We start from the raw sequence: 17,907 nt of genomic DNA, 5'->3' as shown, positions 1-17,907 counted from the left end.
CAGTTCAGTTCAGTTCGTCAGCATTTTGAGCAGTTCATGGTAGTGATGGTGAAATGAAGCTTTGTGAAGCAACACGTTTCAACACGTTGCACACTAACGACATCTTGTGGTCAAAAGGTGGAAAAGCTGCCTTTCTGTCCCAGAAGACCTTTTTTTTTTCTCTTTTTTTTATAAATCACTTTCTGCTCTGTAAACCACAAAGCAATACAATTAATCCTCATAATTCAAGTGTTAGTGTTGATGTAGTTATTATACAATGTATGAACAAACAAATGTCTGAATTACTTTATGAAAAAAAATAAATAATAATAAATGGGACTAATTCACTTGTACAAAAACAATTCTTATGAATCAGCTTTGATCTACAAATGCAGCCTTATTCACATAAACTTTAGCCTTAGTCCTAATCCTACGAGTTCATAGGCAAGGCACATGTAGGCATATATAATCAAAATAAAATAAAGATTGTTGTGGAATGGTGAAGTGCTTGTGAACTGGGGAGCTGACATTTTATTTTGTGGGTAATTTAATAAATTAATGTTTTTTTATTAAGGAACAGGACTTGTTCAACAGTGTGAGGGCTAAGTCTATTTTTATTTTATTTTTACAACTACCGAAGGGTAGGACACTCGAAACCTGCTCAAGGGGTTCGCGCTATTTTTGAATCTGAATCTGAAGCAGTCACATGACTGTCTGTGGAAACGAAGCTTTGGACGTCACAGATCACGTGGTTATGGCAAAACGAATCAAGCCCCCATACACTGCTTCAATGTGTGATGTTTTGTTCTCTTACGAGAGGTTCTCTCGTATTGCGTAAGTTGCTTACGCTACGGGTAAAGTAATCTTTTCTCGAGATATGAAGCCAAAAAATTATCCTTAATTTTTATAATCTTGTCAACGCAGTGCAGCAGCACGCAGACCTAGAGCAGGCTATCTAGCGTGCTCATTGGCTGCCCTGCGGCAACTGCAGCAGCCTATCACTGAGCCTGGCGTGACGTCACGCCCAATGAGGGCGCTTGGCGCCCTCACGCGTCACAGCCCGCCAGAAGGGGCGTGGTTTAGCGTATATCAGGAAGGGCTCGGAGGCTGCTCCCCTGATTTTCGTCTCTTCAGCGAAGCTCTTCGCATCGCTGGACTCTGAGAGAAGCCGCCGCCGTTGAAGCAAGCGACCAGCAGGCCGAGGAAAGCGTCTGAGGAAGCCGGTCGTCTTCGCCGCCTTCAGCCATCCGTGCCTGCTACGCTATCCGGCGTCATATCCTTTTTCTGCTGTGTGTGTTCGCCGCTGCGACACACACTCTCTCTTCTTCTAAAAGAGAAATTTTCAACGAGGCGTTGTTTCAAATGCCTCGCACCACTCCTGCTCTCTCTCTCCCTCTGTTCGAGCCGCGCAACTGCGCCGTTCACAAGGGACGTCAGAGCGGATGGTCACGGGGCTAGCTTCCTCGTGCTCTCTCCCTCTGTTCGAGCCGCGCAAACTGCGCCATTCACAAGGGATGTTAGAAGCGGACGGTCACGGGCTAGCTTCCTCGCACTCCCTCTGTTCGAGCCACGCAAACTGCGCCGCCCACAAGGGATGTCAGAAGCGGACGGTCACGAGGCTAGTTTTCTTTACGTTATAAGAAAGCTACCCCGCCCCGTTCGCGCGTGTCACTCACCGGCGAAAGGAAACGAGTGTTTTACTCCCGCCGAGGCCGGACCAACCTCCATTTCCTCACACATTTCTCAGTCCCCTCCTAAGTTCAGGCGACTGGAAATATCAATATTGCAGTAAACGAGCCTGTTATAATACATGCACGCCTGCAAACAAACGCCGACGCAAACATGATGACGCTCTCTGGCTACTCGCCCCTGGGAATATCAATATTGCAGTAAACGAGCCTGTTACAATACATGCACGCCTGCAAACTAACGCCGATACAAACATGATGACGCTCTCTGGCTACTCGCCCCTCTTCCCGCGCTCTCTCCCTTTGCTTGTGCCGCGCAAACTGCGCCGTTCACAGGGGATGTCAGAAACGGACGGTCTCTGTGCTAGCTTTCTTTACGTTACAAGAAAACTACCCCGCCCCTCGCGCCCCGTTCGCGTGTGTCACTCACCGGCGAAAAGAAGGAAGAGAGTGTTTTTAGTCCCGCCGAGGCCGGACCAACCTCCATTTCTCACACATTTCTCAGTCCCCTCCTAAGTTCAGGCGACTGGAAATATCAATATTGCAGTAAACGAGCCTGCTTTAATACATGCACGCCTGCAAACAAACGCCGTCACAAGACATAACGACGCTCTCTGGCTATTCGCCTATTACGACCCCTCTCCCGCTCTCTCTCTCCTTTTGTTTAAGCCACGCAAACTGCGCCGCTCACAAGGGATGTCAGAGCGGACGGTCACGAGTGATGTTCAGCACCCCGCGTGCCTCACTCACCGGCGAAAGGAAGAGAAAGAGTGTTTTTAGTCCCACCGAGGCCGGACCAACCTCCAATTCTCACACATTTCTCAGTCCCCTCTTAAGTTCAGGCGGCTGGAAAAATGTATATTGCAGTAAACGAGCCTGTTATAATACACGCACGCCTGCAAACAAACGCCGACACAAAACATGATGACGCTCTCTTATATGCTCGCGCTAACCAAAAGCTTATGTGTTTTCCCCCTGTGGTTCAGTGGCGGAATCTTAGGCTTTCGCGCCAGAGATCCGTGTTCGAATCCCGGCTCGGGCGGCAGATAAAATTATGCTGTTTGCTTCTCCGAGCTCGCGGCCAGCTTTCTTATCTACAGAAAGCGAACCCGCCTCTCGCACCCTCCTGCTCGCATGATGGTGCTCGAGTATTATGAGTGTCTAAACATATGAGTCTTCAAAGCATTTCGCTCTGTCAGTCCCCTAAAAAAAAAAAAAAGAAAAGACGACTGCAGATGTGTATTTTGCAGCCAACGAGCACGTTGTACAACTCGCTCGCCTGCACCCAAACACCGTTTTTACGGCACCCCAGAGAAATCTCATAAGCAGAGAAATCTCAAAAGAGTATAATGTCTGGTTATCCGGCTCACGCCGATGGTGTTATGAGTGTAGAAAATGTGCCCACGTCCCAGTGTTCACCCCTACACACAAGCACGATCTCCCCGGTGTCTCTCACAGAGCTCACTCTCATAAAGCGGGCACGCGCCGCTCGAGTGTTAAGCGTAGGAAATGTGCCCACGATCCCGTGCCCACACCTACCCACTGCCCACACCTACCCACCTACCCACTGCCTCACTGCGAACGTAAGCCCTGTGCCCGCTCACGAGCGCGCGCACTTACCAATAAACACGCTACCCCCGACGCTGCTTTCGCATCACGGGTTTCTCGCCACAAAATGTTCTCCGTCCACAGCGACCAAGCCATTAAGTGCTGCCCAGCCAGTCACCGCTATCAGCGAGCCTCCGTATTCGAGCACCGGCGGCGCGCGTGCGCCGCCCCATCTCCTCTGATACAGGTTCCCCATCCCGCGCAGTGCGGCGATCTGAACCCAGAGACCATTCGACCCCTAGCTATGCGTGCAAAAGCATGGGAAGCGATCCCGGGCGTGTCAGAATGGGTGCTGAATACTATAAAGCAGGGCTATCCGCTACAATTCGCTCGCCGTCCCCATGCGCTTCGAGCACGGACCGAGACGAGAGTGAATACAGAAGTAGCTCACCTACTTCAAGCAGGAATAGCAAAGCTGCTGTGCAAGGGGGCGATAGAACAGGTGCATCCTTCTCTGAGCGAGACGGGCTTTTACAGCCGTTATTTCCTCGTGCCCAAGAAGGACGGAGCTCTCAGACCTATCTTAGATCTGAGATATTTGAACAAAGCTCTCATGAGACGACCGTTCAAAATGATCACAACCAGACAAATCCTCGCGCAATTTCGCCCGAGGGACTGGTTTATTTCTCTCGATCTGAAAGATGCATATTTTCAGATTCAGATTATACCCTGTCACAGGCCATTCTTGAGATTCGCCTTCGACGGTCAGGTATATCAATACACCGTCCTGCCGTTCGGCCTGTCTTTAGCACCCCGTACATTCACAAAGTGCATGGACACGGCCCTCGCTCCCCTGAGAAGACAGGGTATGCGGATCTTGAACTATCTGGATGACTGGCTGATACTAGCGCAGTCAGGGACAGAGCTTATGTCTCACAGAACAGCGCTTCTCAGCCATCTGGAAAGCCTGGGTCTCTCGGTCAACTGGACCAAGAGCTCATTACTGCCCCGTCAGTCAATTTTTTTTCTGGGAATAGAACTGGATTCGGTGGCTGTGATGGCCAGACTGTCAACACAGCGCGCGCGCCGCATTCAACATCTCGCCACGTCTTTCCAGACGGGCAGTCGGGTTCCACTGAGAACGTCTCAGAAAATGTTGGGCCACATTGCCTCAGCTGCAGCTGTGCTCCAGCTGGGTTTACTGCGCATGCGCCCGCTACAACGCTGGCTGAAAGCGCGAGTGCCTCACCGAGCCTGGACTGCCGGCGGCTCGCGAATCAGTATGAATCAGGGCTGCGTTTCAGCCCTGCAGCCCTGGCTGGCGGCCGAATGGTACCACACGGGAGTGACAATGGGAGTTGTCTCGCACCGGAAAGTGGTCTCGACAGACGCCTCCAACCTAGGTTGGGGGCTCTCCTCGAGGGCAGACCGGTCTATGGCCTCTGGTCAGACCGGGAGCAACGCCTTCACATAAACTGTCTAGAGATGCTGGCGGTCGAGAATGCGCTGAAGCACTTCCCCCCATACCTGCGGGATCACCATGTACTAGTCCGCATGGACAATACGTCAGTGGTGTCCTACGTGAACCATCAGGGCGGTGTCAGATCCAAAATTCTCTGGCGGAACGCCTCCTCGTTTGGGCTCAGCACTCGCAGTGAGAGCCGCGCACGTGCCCGGTCACCTGAACGATGGTCCAGACAGACTGTCCAGAGGCAATGTTCCCCCGGGGGAATGGTCTTTGCATCCCCAGACAGTCCAGTTACTGTGGCGCCTTTTCGGCAAAGCGAAAGTCGACCTCTTTGCGTCAAAAGACAACGCTCACTGCCCAAGGTTCTTTTCAAAGAGCGAGGATGCGCTGGCCCAAGCCTGGCCCAGCGGCCCGCTGTACGCTTTCCCCCCGGTCTCACTGTTCCCACAGGTCATCGGGAGAATCAGGGAAACGCGCCACTCGGTGCTCCTCATTGCCCCGCACTGGGAGAACCAAACGTGGTTCCCGGAGTTAACGCGGCTCGATCTGGCATCCTCATCCAGAGAGCTAGTCTCTGTATGCATGGATACTCAACGGATACCCGTTGACCTGCCAAAAGGGGTTGTGAACACGATCACGCAGTCTAGAGCTCCCTCTACGAGACGGCTCTACACGTCTAAATGGTCTGTGTTTAATATATGGTGCACCGTCAAAAATTTAGACCCACAAACATGTGGGGTCTCATGGGTGCATTTCCCTTTTGAAGTGGAACTTCGATGCTTTGTCTGGTATTGACACTATGGGTAACACCATCAGCGTAACCAGTGTCTGAGGTACATGTAAACAAAAGCCAATAATCATTGGCAGACGGCAGTCCACGACGTCCCACACAGAGCACCCGTGAGAATAAAAGGATGCCTGAGTTAAGGCCCTTTCACACTGAGCACAATTAAATGGCAAGAATGTACGACGCAATGACACTCTTGAATAAAAACAATAGATCCCTATGACCCTCCGAATGACGACATTGTGTTCATTTCCTCGTTCCACACGGGGGACCGCACATAAATAACTGAGAGAAACGTTTCTACAGTGGAAACATGAAGCCAATATATGATTACGACGATATATGTTATGTATGTGTTTTTCATGTGGCTTGGGGTATTTTTATAACAATAAAGAATAAGACATTTTTGCATGAGAAATGGTAAGCAGGTGTAGCGTTCAGTTTATAAAACACTAAATAATGCATGTCTGCCCATTATTTAATAAAAAAACACTTTTGATTACAGTCGATGATGGTTTCTGTGTAGTACTAAATAGGGGTGTAATGATACATCGTTATATTGACATATTGCAATATAAAAATGTGACGATATGTATCATTGATGTAAATAGAGTTAGTTTTATCTAATACTTAGCTTACTGAATTTGTAAGGTATAATTCACCCAAAAATGTAAATTCTGTCACCATGTACTCACCCTGGTGTCGCTTCAAACCTATACGATTTTCATTAAACTCCCAAACACAAATTAAGATATTTTTATACCTCAGAGATTTCTGTCCCTCCATTTAATGTCCATGCCTCTAAAACTTAAAAGATTCAAAAAATGTCATAAAGGCATCGTAACAATAATCAATCGAGTGCGATCTAATCCAAATCCAAGTCTTTTGAAGAGACACAATTTCATTTCATTTCATTTTTCTTTATTTGAAAGGAGATAGTGTACATTAATCAACATTAAAACAATGTAAATGTACCCGAGTTAGCTCAAAAGTGCTAATTTCAGATGTAAAAAAGGCAGCCTTTAAAGATAATCACAGGTATAAAATCACAAGATAAAATTACATACAACACATTGTGGTTAATAAATACAACTCATGTAAAATAATTATATAATGTTTAAATGCACACAGAAAGCATTAGTGGCCACAAGTTTGGCTCTCTACAAGCCATTTTTTTGCATTCTTTTTGAATGAAAAGAATGACAAAGACTCTCTGATGGTTGCCGGCACTGTGTTCCATTGCTGAACTGCTCTTACGGAGAAGACAGCCTGACCAAAAGCTGTTTTACAATGACTTTATATGATGAACAGATTTACAACGACGTTGTTTAAATGCTTGCATGACTTAGAAAACAACATAGAGAGCACCGGGAGAGTATGTGTGTGCACAAGGCTTGTCTGTGTAAAGCCTGGGACACACCAAGCCGATGGTCGGCCGTCTGGAATTTTTTGTGTTCGGGCCAACTAAGTTTTCTCAGTGTGTTCCACAGCATCATCATGTCGAATCGGCTGAAAAAAAGCAGACGAGGACCAATTTCAGCCGATTCGACATGTTAAATCGGCTTCGGGCCGTCGGTGAGAGAGAGAACTCTGATTGGCTGTTCAGCTTAGTGAACTAGTCAGTGCACGAGAATAATAGCAAAACAGCGAGCAAAGAAGTCAAACCGGTACCAATAGGCCTTTTTCACGGAAGTTAGAATGCACATCCGGTTCAGCGTTTGTTGTGTAAAGCGACTTCCGGTGAAATGGAGTAAGGCTCGCTAATGTTACTCTTCCAGGGTTTCCGCGGGGTCTTAAAAAGTCTTAAAAAGTCTAAAATTCTGAACTTTAAATTTAAGGCCTTAAAAAGTCTTAAAAACGGCCAGATTTTCATCCTAGGTCTTAAATTTCATTTAGTCAGGTCTTAAATAGTGTTGACCTTCGTTCATTTCCAGAAACGCTGGCCGCAGAAAGTTATTACAAAGTAGCAAAAAAGTATCGAGTTGTAGCCTACAAAGCGGAGCCCTAGCAGGAGTCTCCAACACGCCGCTCGCGTGCTCCAGTAGCTCGTAGCTTGATATGAGCTAGCTCGCCAGAGGCCGTTCACATATCGCGTCTTTTGCGCGCTCAAGTTTGTTCAAATGTAGGCGCGCGGCAAGAGCTCATAATTGAAGCGACGCGGTCATTTTTTTACCAGACGCAACAAAATGAAAAAAATCGAAACTTTTCAGAATGCCGCAAACTAGGGCTGCACGATATTGGAAAAAAATTACATTGCGATATTTTTTTTCCCAACGATATATATCGCGATATTGCGAGCCATCAATCCAGGCTAAAGTCAATAATTACCATTCCATGTTATTAATAATTTCACTAATAAGCAAGCTTCATTACAAGTAAAAAAAGGCCACTTAATATTTTATTCCAGAAACATATTTCTCTCAGAATTCGGTGAACGTTCTTCACAGGACCTAACGTTCTTCATGTTCTAGGACCCGAAAAATTATGTTTTCTGTGCTGATTCAGTGACGCGTTCATGTAAACGGCACCTATAACCAGCAAAAGTAATGATTAATGATATGTAAAATATTGCGATGTGACATTTTAATTGTTTATTAATAAACAAGTGTTTTCTGTAAAGATTAAGTTGACAATACTGACTCGCGATCTTCGCAGCAGTGATCGGGAGAAATGCACTTTTCATACAGATTAGGCTATTATTATTTTTTTTTAATGGTTCTGTTTAAAAGTAGAGATTTCTGTAGATAATAGTAATATTTCTATATTATTATTATTATTATTAGGTGTGTGAGGCGAGTAGGCTACCTTTTATGCTGAGTTGCGGTTCATGGATGATAGCTTATATCTCCAGTTCAGGCGCTGTCTGCTATAGGCTATTTAATATTTATTTATTAAATCCAGTAAATTGGATAATGAAATACTGATTAAAATTAAGATACAATTAATACGAAACGAAATTCGTTTTAAAGAAAGGCTTTGTGCTTTCTGTTTGAGGTCTCTGTGAAAGTTTTAAAGCAGTCTTTTACTGCCGCTTTCATAACGGTCGCGTCCTTAATAACATTGTTTTTTCCTCATAAATGCGAACACGAAAAATAAACGGCTTAAAAAAAAAAAAACATCCACAACTTTATAACACTCCAGCAAAGTAGCCTACCTCTTTTTGGTCAACATCCTCCTTTTTGTAGACGAAATAGGCTAGTCCCAAATAGCTGATTTTGACTTTTTTGCGGCGGATCCTCTTCGTAGCGCATTTTTAGCTATAGGATTGCCAGTGAATGTTGGCTGTGAGCGGTGAGCTGCGGCACAGCGAACCAATCACTGTGCAGGCACGCGGAACGCGTATGTCACCCCAGCAAAAAGCCATACAACAATCTCGTGTTTACTGTGTGCTACTAACGTTACCCTTCACATCGCATGTTCCGGCGATGTGACTATCGCTCATTCGCACATCGCGATGTCGATGTTAAAACAGAATATCGTTCAGCCCTACCGCAAACGCACCGCAGGTCATGTGACAGGAACCAACCAATCACCCCTTTCCAGAACAACATTGAAAGCTCAGTCAACATGAAGGATGGGGGTGCACCCAAACACTACTAATAAATATAAGCTAATGTATAAATGTCAGTAATTTATCTTTTTTGACTCATTCTTTTTATAAAAAAAAATATTTAAACGCTGAAATATGAGGTTTATCTTTGTATAAAACCTTTTTTGTCAAAACTTTATTTGAACTTGTACATGTTAGTAGATAACATGTTGCAAGACACTCTTTTAAAATCTGGCCATCACTTTTAATGGTATTTTAATGTTCACGTAAACAAAAAGTGCATATTGATGCTAATCATTTTGTTATTTGCTGTTTTTCGACATAAAACTTGTTGAATTGACTTCATTCTGTAGTATTAGTACTTTTTGAACAGGATTCTGTGATAACCGTGATCATTTTGGTCACTTTAAACATCTCATCATTTCCTCTCTAGTTATGATCAACTATGATCAACTAAAATCAACAATAATTGTGTTTTTACAGTATAATATGCAAAAGTAAAATTTTCAAAAAAAAAAAAAAAATCTACCTCTCCCTCTCTCACACACACACACACACACATCAGATAATCCTAGATAGATAGAAAGATAGAAAGATAGATACTCTAATGATCCCGAGGTAACTATCTATCTAACTTGGATAATGCGTCGTGTAGGTCTTAAATTTCAATCTTTATGGTCTTAAAATGTCTTAAAAAGGTCTTAAATTTGACTTCCTGAAACCTGCAGAAACCCTGTCTTCACAACTTCCCTGAAGAATCTACCGGCAATTACATCAGCGGATGTTTTTTGACTTGTCGAGCTTCATTCAATCGCTCCGCTCCGCACTCAAAACAAAACAAATCTTTTTTGTAATAGTCATTTTAGATTATTTTAAGACTTTGTTCATCTTAATTTTATTGCTCAGTTGTGGCAGCATTATTTGGAGAAATAAAGTATGGTGATATCTTCCTGGAACAGTAATTTGTGTCAGAATTAACTAAAATGATAATATGACTTGAAAGTGAAAGGACATAAATGTAATAAAGGCTTCAATAATAGATTTAATAAAATATAACGGGAAAGTTGCTTCATAATTTGTTTTCAGAAATGCATAAACATACCTGGAAGAGGAGTGACTGCATGGTCATGATCTGCTCCAGCTGTTACCTCACTAACTATTTTGTCGTCTTGGGTGTCGTCAGAGTAGGCCTACTGTCTTCTCTTGCTGTAGCGCATAGATCATTCCTAGTATATTGGCTTAGGGAATAGCGCCACTTTTATGAGTTACATGGGATGCGACCATGGGGTTCACACGGTCCTGACTCCGACTGGGTAATTTATGCTATGCCCACTATGTTTGTGCATGTTCACAGCCTAGTGAGGCAGTCATTCCCACAGTATGATGTAGTGGGTATTGATTCCCCATAGCATCAATACCAGGAGCAGCATCGAAGTTCCACTTCGAAAGGGAATGTCTTTGGTTGCATATGCAACCCGGTTCCCTGAGAAGGGGAAAGCGCTGTGTCTCGTTGACAAACCTCTGGCCTGCCTACACGTCTCCCTCAGACAAAAGAGTTGATGTGCACCCTTTTATACTCACGGGCGCTCTGCGATGTCATGGACTGCCGTTTCCCAATGATTATTGTTTTTTGTTTACACGTGCCTCAGACACTGGTCACGCTGATGACACTCCCCATAGCATCAATACCAGATGCAGCATCTCATTCCCCTTCTCAGGAAATTGGGTTGCATATGCAAACAAAGATGATTTTTGGGCCTCTGCATAAAATGTAGCTCTTTTTTTCTTTATTTTCTTACTATATCATACCAGTCAAGTCAAGTCATCTTCATTTATATAACGCTTTTAACAATGTAGATTGTTCCAAAGCGGCTTTACAGAGATACAAGTATAGTTTAAAATAACAGAGATTGTTTTGGCTTTATAGCAGTTCTTGAATAAAGTTATTTTCCAGCTAAAGTTAATTTGATTGATTCACTTCCGTCGCAACGATCATTGGTTATTAACTTAGGGGTCGCTAACACGACACCGTTTTAACACAGTAACTCTACACAGACTTTAAACGCGAAACCTGTGAGAACGCTGATGGCGTGCACATGCGTATTACGAGTTCAGTCTATTGGTATGCGCGTTTGAATATATGTGCGCAGGTTTGTAATTCCCTACAAACCAAGCCTTAAAAAACTACTTGTTTGGCCTTAACATTTTGATACAGAATTTTATCACTTCGGGGTAGATACGCGAACGCTTTATCTGTAGAGTGGTAAAGGGATCCTGCATAAGCAGAAACTAGTTTGCACTTTAGCACCCCGCTATGACATCGGGTCCAGGCGCAGGTCCTTCATCAGATCTGGATACAGCCTGGATCCGGCAGGCTGCGGGATAACCTCGGGATAAACAAAAACACTAAAATTAGCGTAGATGCCATTCTTCTTATGATGTAACGAGTACATCAGGATTTATGGGAAGTGTTCCCGGTTCCGGCTGACCTGATCTATGCAGCCTAACATTGAATTATAGAAGTCTATAATGTGTTATATGTATGCTAGGTCAAAGGGATGTGTTTTTAGTCTAGATTTGAACTGACAGAGTGTGTCTGCTTCCCGGACAATGGTAGGAAGACTGTTCCAAAGCTTTGGTGCTAAATAGGAGAAGGATCTACCGCCAGCAGTTGATTTTGATATTCTAGGTATTATTAACTGGCCGGAATTTTGACGTGAAGGACTATAATGCGTTAAGAGCTCGCTCAAGTACTGCGGAGCTAAACCATTTAGTGCTTTGTAAGTAATCAGCAATATTTAAAAATGTATACGATGTTTAATAGGGAGCCAATGCAGTGTTGACAGAACGGGGCTAATATGGTCATACTTCCTGGTTCTGGTAAGAACTCGAGCTGCTGCGTTTTGGACCAGCTGGAGTTTGTTACCATATGAGGCATAAAAGCCTGGTGTATCAAATATGATACTCAACAAAAAACATACATATGCATTTTTTTTTTTTTTGATCTATAAATAATTTTTAAATAAAAAACTATCAAAAATAAAACATTTACTAAAAAAGATTACAAATATTTGTATACAGCATGTCATGTGACCATTAACTGGCATCAGAGAACCGTGAACTAATAATAAAAAACATTTTATTATTATTTATTATTATTATTATTATTGGCTTAATTTTATTATTGACCTAACTTATTAACATAAAATCTCAAGGGGGTACTTCAAGTAAGTATATTAGGACAAAGAGGTTCAGCTGACAAAAAAGTTGAGGAATCCCTGCATTGCATGTAAATATGAAATGATGTGAATTTTTTACATTTTAATGTGTTTGAAAGGCAAAAGCCTTCCAGAGACAGTGATAAATGGTCAAATGAATCAATTAGTAATTATTCAAATGATAATTAATGTGTTTGTCAGGAGCTGATTAGAAATGCAATGTTTAGAAAACACTTCTTAAAGGTGAAATGATTTCCGTAAATCCAGTGATCAAATGCGGTGTGGATCTCAGTTTTCAGTGATAAGCCGCGTTTCCACCGAAATTACCCGGAACAATTTGTCCCCCAGACCTGTTGCTGTCTGCGTTTCCATCGCGGTCTAAAGTACCTTGAAGATTTGGCAGATAAGTCCGGTGACGTAGGACTGCGCGTGACTTTCCAGTTTCCGCTGGATTCCGTCCTCCGCATATAAGCTTAAGCCTAAACCGCGTCATCAGTCCATCGGTTGTATTTTTTAAACTCCATTGTTGATTCGAAAAGCAAACAACTCTTACTGTACACAATACAACAGACTTTTAAAAATGGTGGTTGAAATAAAATGCTGCGTGGAGTCAACCAATCAAAATGCTGTGTGAACTTAACCAATCAGTATGTTCAGTGCCCAAGGTCCACCCCCGAAAGTTCCTGAACTTTGAAAAAGTACTACCTCACGAGCAGGGTCTTTCTACCCGGAACTTAATTTAGACCCTGGTCCCTGCGGTCGAAACACACCGAGTACCACCCCAAAGTCACTAGTTCCTAGGGAAAGTTCCTGCGGTGGAAACGCGGCTATATACATATGACTAGTGACTGGTCTGTGTGTGCAATTAAACAAACCTGAACATACAGTATATAAGCAGTAGAATTTTATATAAATTTAAAGTATAGCCAATAAGTAGAATCAATGATTATGAATAATTAGTTAAATGTTACTACCATTGTGAGAACAGCATGTAATTATGTAAACAATAAAATAAAAAAAGTAGTCTGATTACGAGTATTTTAAAATATAGGCCTAATACAATCTAATTACAAGTTCTTAATTTTTGGAATCTGATTATGTAATCCAGATTACATGTAATCAGTAACTACCCAGCACTCTGTGTAATGTTGTCTGTAACAGAGTTCTCTTTGTGTCTCTCTTCTGTGTTGTAGATATCATTCGCCAACCATCAGAAGATGAAATTATCAAACTGGCCCCTCCCCCTAAAAAAGCATGAGGTCAAAGTTCTTGACCTCTGCTCCTCATCCCCGGCACTTCATCTTGCCCATCATAGTCACTAAGCCACTCCCACCACCCCGCCCACATCACCTCCCAATGAACAGAAGCCAAGCAGCAAATCAGATTGCCAAGATGCTTTACAGCCACGCCCATGCCACGGAGGCATGGAACACATGAAGAACTAGAACGGAAGACAAAGAAATGGACAAAAAGACAGCGACCAAAAGACTTGTAGTCTGGTTACAATTGTATAGTGAATGGGTCAAGTTGTGTGTCGGAATGAAAAACAATCATTCTGTGTTCACTGACACTTGTGTTGAATATTGTATGTGTGAGAGAGAGTTTATTTGGACCCTTGATAGCATTTAGTGGGATTGTCAGAAGCTGGTCAGACCAATGTAATAGGGAGTTTGCAGTTGATGTCTTAATGTGCCACTGGCCTAAGGTGTGAATCTAGTTGTGAAACAGGTTTAACCACTGGATCACTGTTCCTTTTATTCCCTAGTTAGTAATGTGGGTAGACTTGAGGTTGGTACATTCCCTTTAAAAAAGCTCATATCAACATTTAAAAGTGTTACAGAGAATTCATCTCTGAATTTGTGTGATTGCCACTTAGAAAGCCAATATTTGCCTTCTTTAGAAATTAAATGCATTGTTGCAGGGTATGCAATTACCTAGTAGAGAATTAATACTGCTTTTTATATTTCTGCATCATACTTCATAGCAGTTTATTCAATTATCAGTTATATTTTAACAATTGTTTATTATCAAACAACAGCAGTCTTATATATCATTATAATAGTGTTCTAGTACATATGGGAGACAAAATTAGACATTTATATCCTATATTAGATGTATAACGGGCCTAAAAACAGAGTCCATCAAAACAGAACATGGTAGAACGTGTGTGTTTAGTAACATTTTAACTCAATTTCTGCAGTATTTGCATCAGGAAATAGAAGGCATATATTTTTGTTAAAACTTTAAATTTGACTACTTCTACTGTGAATTGTTTATTCAGATGCCTCAGTATACCATTATGTGAAACATTAGGATGATATCACATATATTTTCTGTATACTGATAGAGGGTAAGAAACAGCTGCGACTAAAACAGAGATATTTACGTCAAGGATGTGGTAAAAATAAATGAATAATTATGTTAATGAAATGGTAAATAAATATCCATAAATTGCAGCACTCTATGTGGCCAAAAGTCTGTATGGATCACATTGTGCATCCAAACAGCGCTTCATTTTCTAGGTGTTTTCTTCTGTTTGTACTCTAACTTTTCTTTTTAATAAGTATGACATTGATTTGAAAAACACACATCTTTGCCAATCGTTCTAACACAGAATATTAAGATCATGCTGCATTTACAAATATTAATATCATGATTATGATTGTGATATTCTTTGTGTTGGTAAGATTGCGCCTTTTATTGACACCATCTGCTGAAAGACTGTTCAAACACGACTCTAAATTTGCTTGATCACTGTGTTGTTGCTTAGCCCCTGCAGACTGTTGTTTTCATATTATAAAGCCAAAACGGTTATTGAGGACATGCCATGCGTGTTTTTATGTGTCTGCATTTCCACCCACGCATGAGGGCAGGATGCATCGTTCAGTTACAGGCTGTTTCTGCAACTCTCTATTTATTATTCTGTTGTGTGATTTCATTGAATCTAAGAAAACAAGTTCTAAGACCTTAGCAAAATCGAATCTAGAACTACATATTTGTTCAAGTCTGGGACATTTTGAAAAGATAGACTGCAGCTGGCCGTGAACATTCGTGGCCCTTTTAATTTGGAATAGTTACTGTGGATTTCTGAGGACTGTAAAGAATGTCCTGTCAAGTTTTAGATCAGTGAAATGTAAACTTTATTTCTGCTGTTGCCACCCAAAAAGGACAATTATTTATTACATTCCAAATATACTCAAAACGAGATATTTAGTAGAATGTTCATACAAAGAAAGTGAATGGGGACAGGTCAAGGCCCCAAATGGATAAAAAAAGTGTATATACTTCTTTGTCCAACACTGTAAAAAAAGAAAAGTTGACTTAACTTAAAATTATAAGGCACAGATTTTTTGAGTTGACTCAACTAAAACATCTATATAGTTGAGTTGACTCAACTATAACATCTCTAGTTGAGTAAACTCTTAGTTGAGTCAACTCAAAAAATCTGTGCAGCAAGTTGCCTTATAATTTTAAGTTAAGTCAACTTTTCTTTTTTTACAGTGAATTGGGTCCTTGACCTGCCCCCATTCACTTTCATTGTATTCGTGCAAGAACCAATAGCATTTAGTATCAATGACTTCAAACCTGGCATGATGCCGCTTAATGTACTGTAACACATTCGAATGCACGCAAATCCCCTTGCATTGTATGCAACAGTTCTCCTTTTCGTCTCAAGAAATAATAAAAGTCATACAGATTTGAGGGCGAGTAAATGACAGAATGTTCATTTTTGTCATTTTCCAAAGTGTAAGATCCAGATATATGTGACGAGTCACAAAAAAATACTGTCAAAAACAGATTGTACATGATTCTATTTATTAGATTTTTTATGTTGTTGTTGTTGTATTGATGTTTCTCAATTGTGTACAAATGTCATCTTGTGAATTTTGCGGTATGTGACATGTGATGATGTTCCCCGTCTAGTGTCTCTCTGGACACACGGCCAAACGCTCAAATCAGTCTCGTCGGACTCACCATGATCAGTCTTTGAAATGATTTGTTTTTCTGTTTGTTTTGTTCAGTAATGTTGTGGTTGTTTTGGGTTTTTTTTTTTGTTTTTTTTTTATCCTTGGTCCTGTCATCCGTGACTGAGTTCTCTGTGATATCTGATTCTAGATCAGCTCTCTATATGCTTATGCTAGTTTTACCAACCAATCAAAGACTTTAATAACGTCCCCAGACCAGCAACCAAGGGCTTCAGATGTCCTCGCGTCATTTACAGTGGTTTTCATTTCACACCTGATGTGGTTCTGCCGCTCACATATTGTGTGCATGAGCACCTGTGGGTTAGCCTTTGTTCAATGATAGCTTCTTCTATATCAAGGGCATCTGTTAAGCACTGTGCTTTGCGCTTGAAATAATTTTACCAAGTGTATTTTCAAAACAGCGCCTCAACTGGAGAACATTGGAAAAGCCATATCGCTATCGCTCTCCCTTTTCCATGTTTCCTTTTTGAACAATAGAGGCGTATTCAGATGAATTTCCTCTGCCAGCAGGAAATAATGCAGAGCTCAATGGAATAAGCAGCGTCTTTCTGTAGTTTAATGCCACTTCCTTTCCTCTATGCAGAGAATATATTCGGTACTGTGCACACGCGTCAACTCTAGACACATTTTCGATGTTGTTAATGACCACTACGTGCAGTTCTCTAGAGTATTATGTGTTCGGCCAAATGATACGATACTGTAAGAACTAAGAGACCACTGAAGCCATATACACATAATTCATGTCATTTGATTGTCAGATTGGATGTCACGGTATTAAAACATATCAGCCTTGATAATGCTGCAAAAGCTTTGTAATGCTGAAGATTCATATTGGCATAACAGAAATCACTGAATCTAGCCAAACAAAAAATTAACAACAAAAAAAAAAAAAAAAAAAATTGAAAACCTTTTGGGTGAATTGTCAAGAAAAGTACTCCTCAAAATAAATGTAATGAAAATATAATTTGCATAAGCACACAATATGTATTGATATAATTATTTCTCACTACTGTAATACAGGTTTTTATTTTAATGTGTTTTTTCCATTACAATAATGACAATGGGGGAGGATGTGCTTATTTGTCAAAATAATGCCACAATAAAAAATAAATAAAAAAACAACAACCTAAAAATAGGTTTTGTTATCTTTAGCAAAATATCATTTTCTTTCTTCTTTTTTTTTTCTTCTTTTGTTCTGACTGATGTTTTGTTCTTAAGTTGTACATACAAAAATATTGTGGATTTATAAAAGTGTTTTATTATTAATTTATTTAATGCAATTGTATCTTGTTTTGGTTGTACTGATGTATGTTTACTAATTGGACAAAATTGGAACGTCTATTCATAATTGTAAATGTGCGTGTGATGGCTCAGATTAGGTCTGTTATGTTGGTTTTAACATAGGGCACTGGGCTCAAGATCCTTTTCTATAATCTTCTGTTTTAATAACTTTACAGCATCATTTAAATGTGTTTGTGTCTTTTTTTTTTTCTTTTTTTTTATTGTAGTGTTGTTCCAAATGCTTGTTCTCTTTCTTAGTTATGCTTATCAGCATAATATGACAATTTTGACTGTGTGTAGTACCCATGCTTGTGTCATGTTGTGAAATGTTTGTATGAGAGGCCACTGGCTGTAAATGCAAGGACACCTTTAAGGTTCATTAATGTACGTATACGTATCAAA

At 41.4% G+C, this 17,907-nt stretch overlaps 1 protein-coding gene across 1 annotated transcript in view; it reads left to right on the top strand.

The window, feature by feature from the left end:
- pea15 (proliferation and apoptosis adaptor protein 15) overlaps positions 1-15,060 on the top strand; it is a 69,062-nt gene extending 54,002 nt beyond the window's left edge. Inside the window, exon 4 of the mRNA XM_084403332.1 lies at positions 13,432-15,060. Within this exon, the coding sequence (XP_084259458.1) occupies positions 13,432-13,496 (65 nt within the window). The 3' untranslated portion in view covers positions 13,497-15,060. The remainder of the gene's footprint in view (positions 1-13,431) is intronic.
- The last annotated feature ends 2,847 nt before the right edge of the window (positions 15,061-17,907 follow it).

This window comes from Rutilus rutilus (assembly GCF_951802725.1).
Source record: "Rutilus rutilus genome assembly, chromosome: 3".
NCBI lineage: Eukaryota > Metazoa > Chordata > Actinopteri > Cypriniformes > Leuciscidae > Rutilus > Rutilus rutilus.
This window is presented reverse-complemented; position numbering and strand designations above follow the sequence as displayed.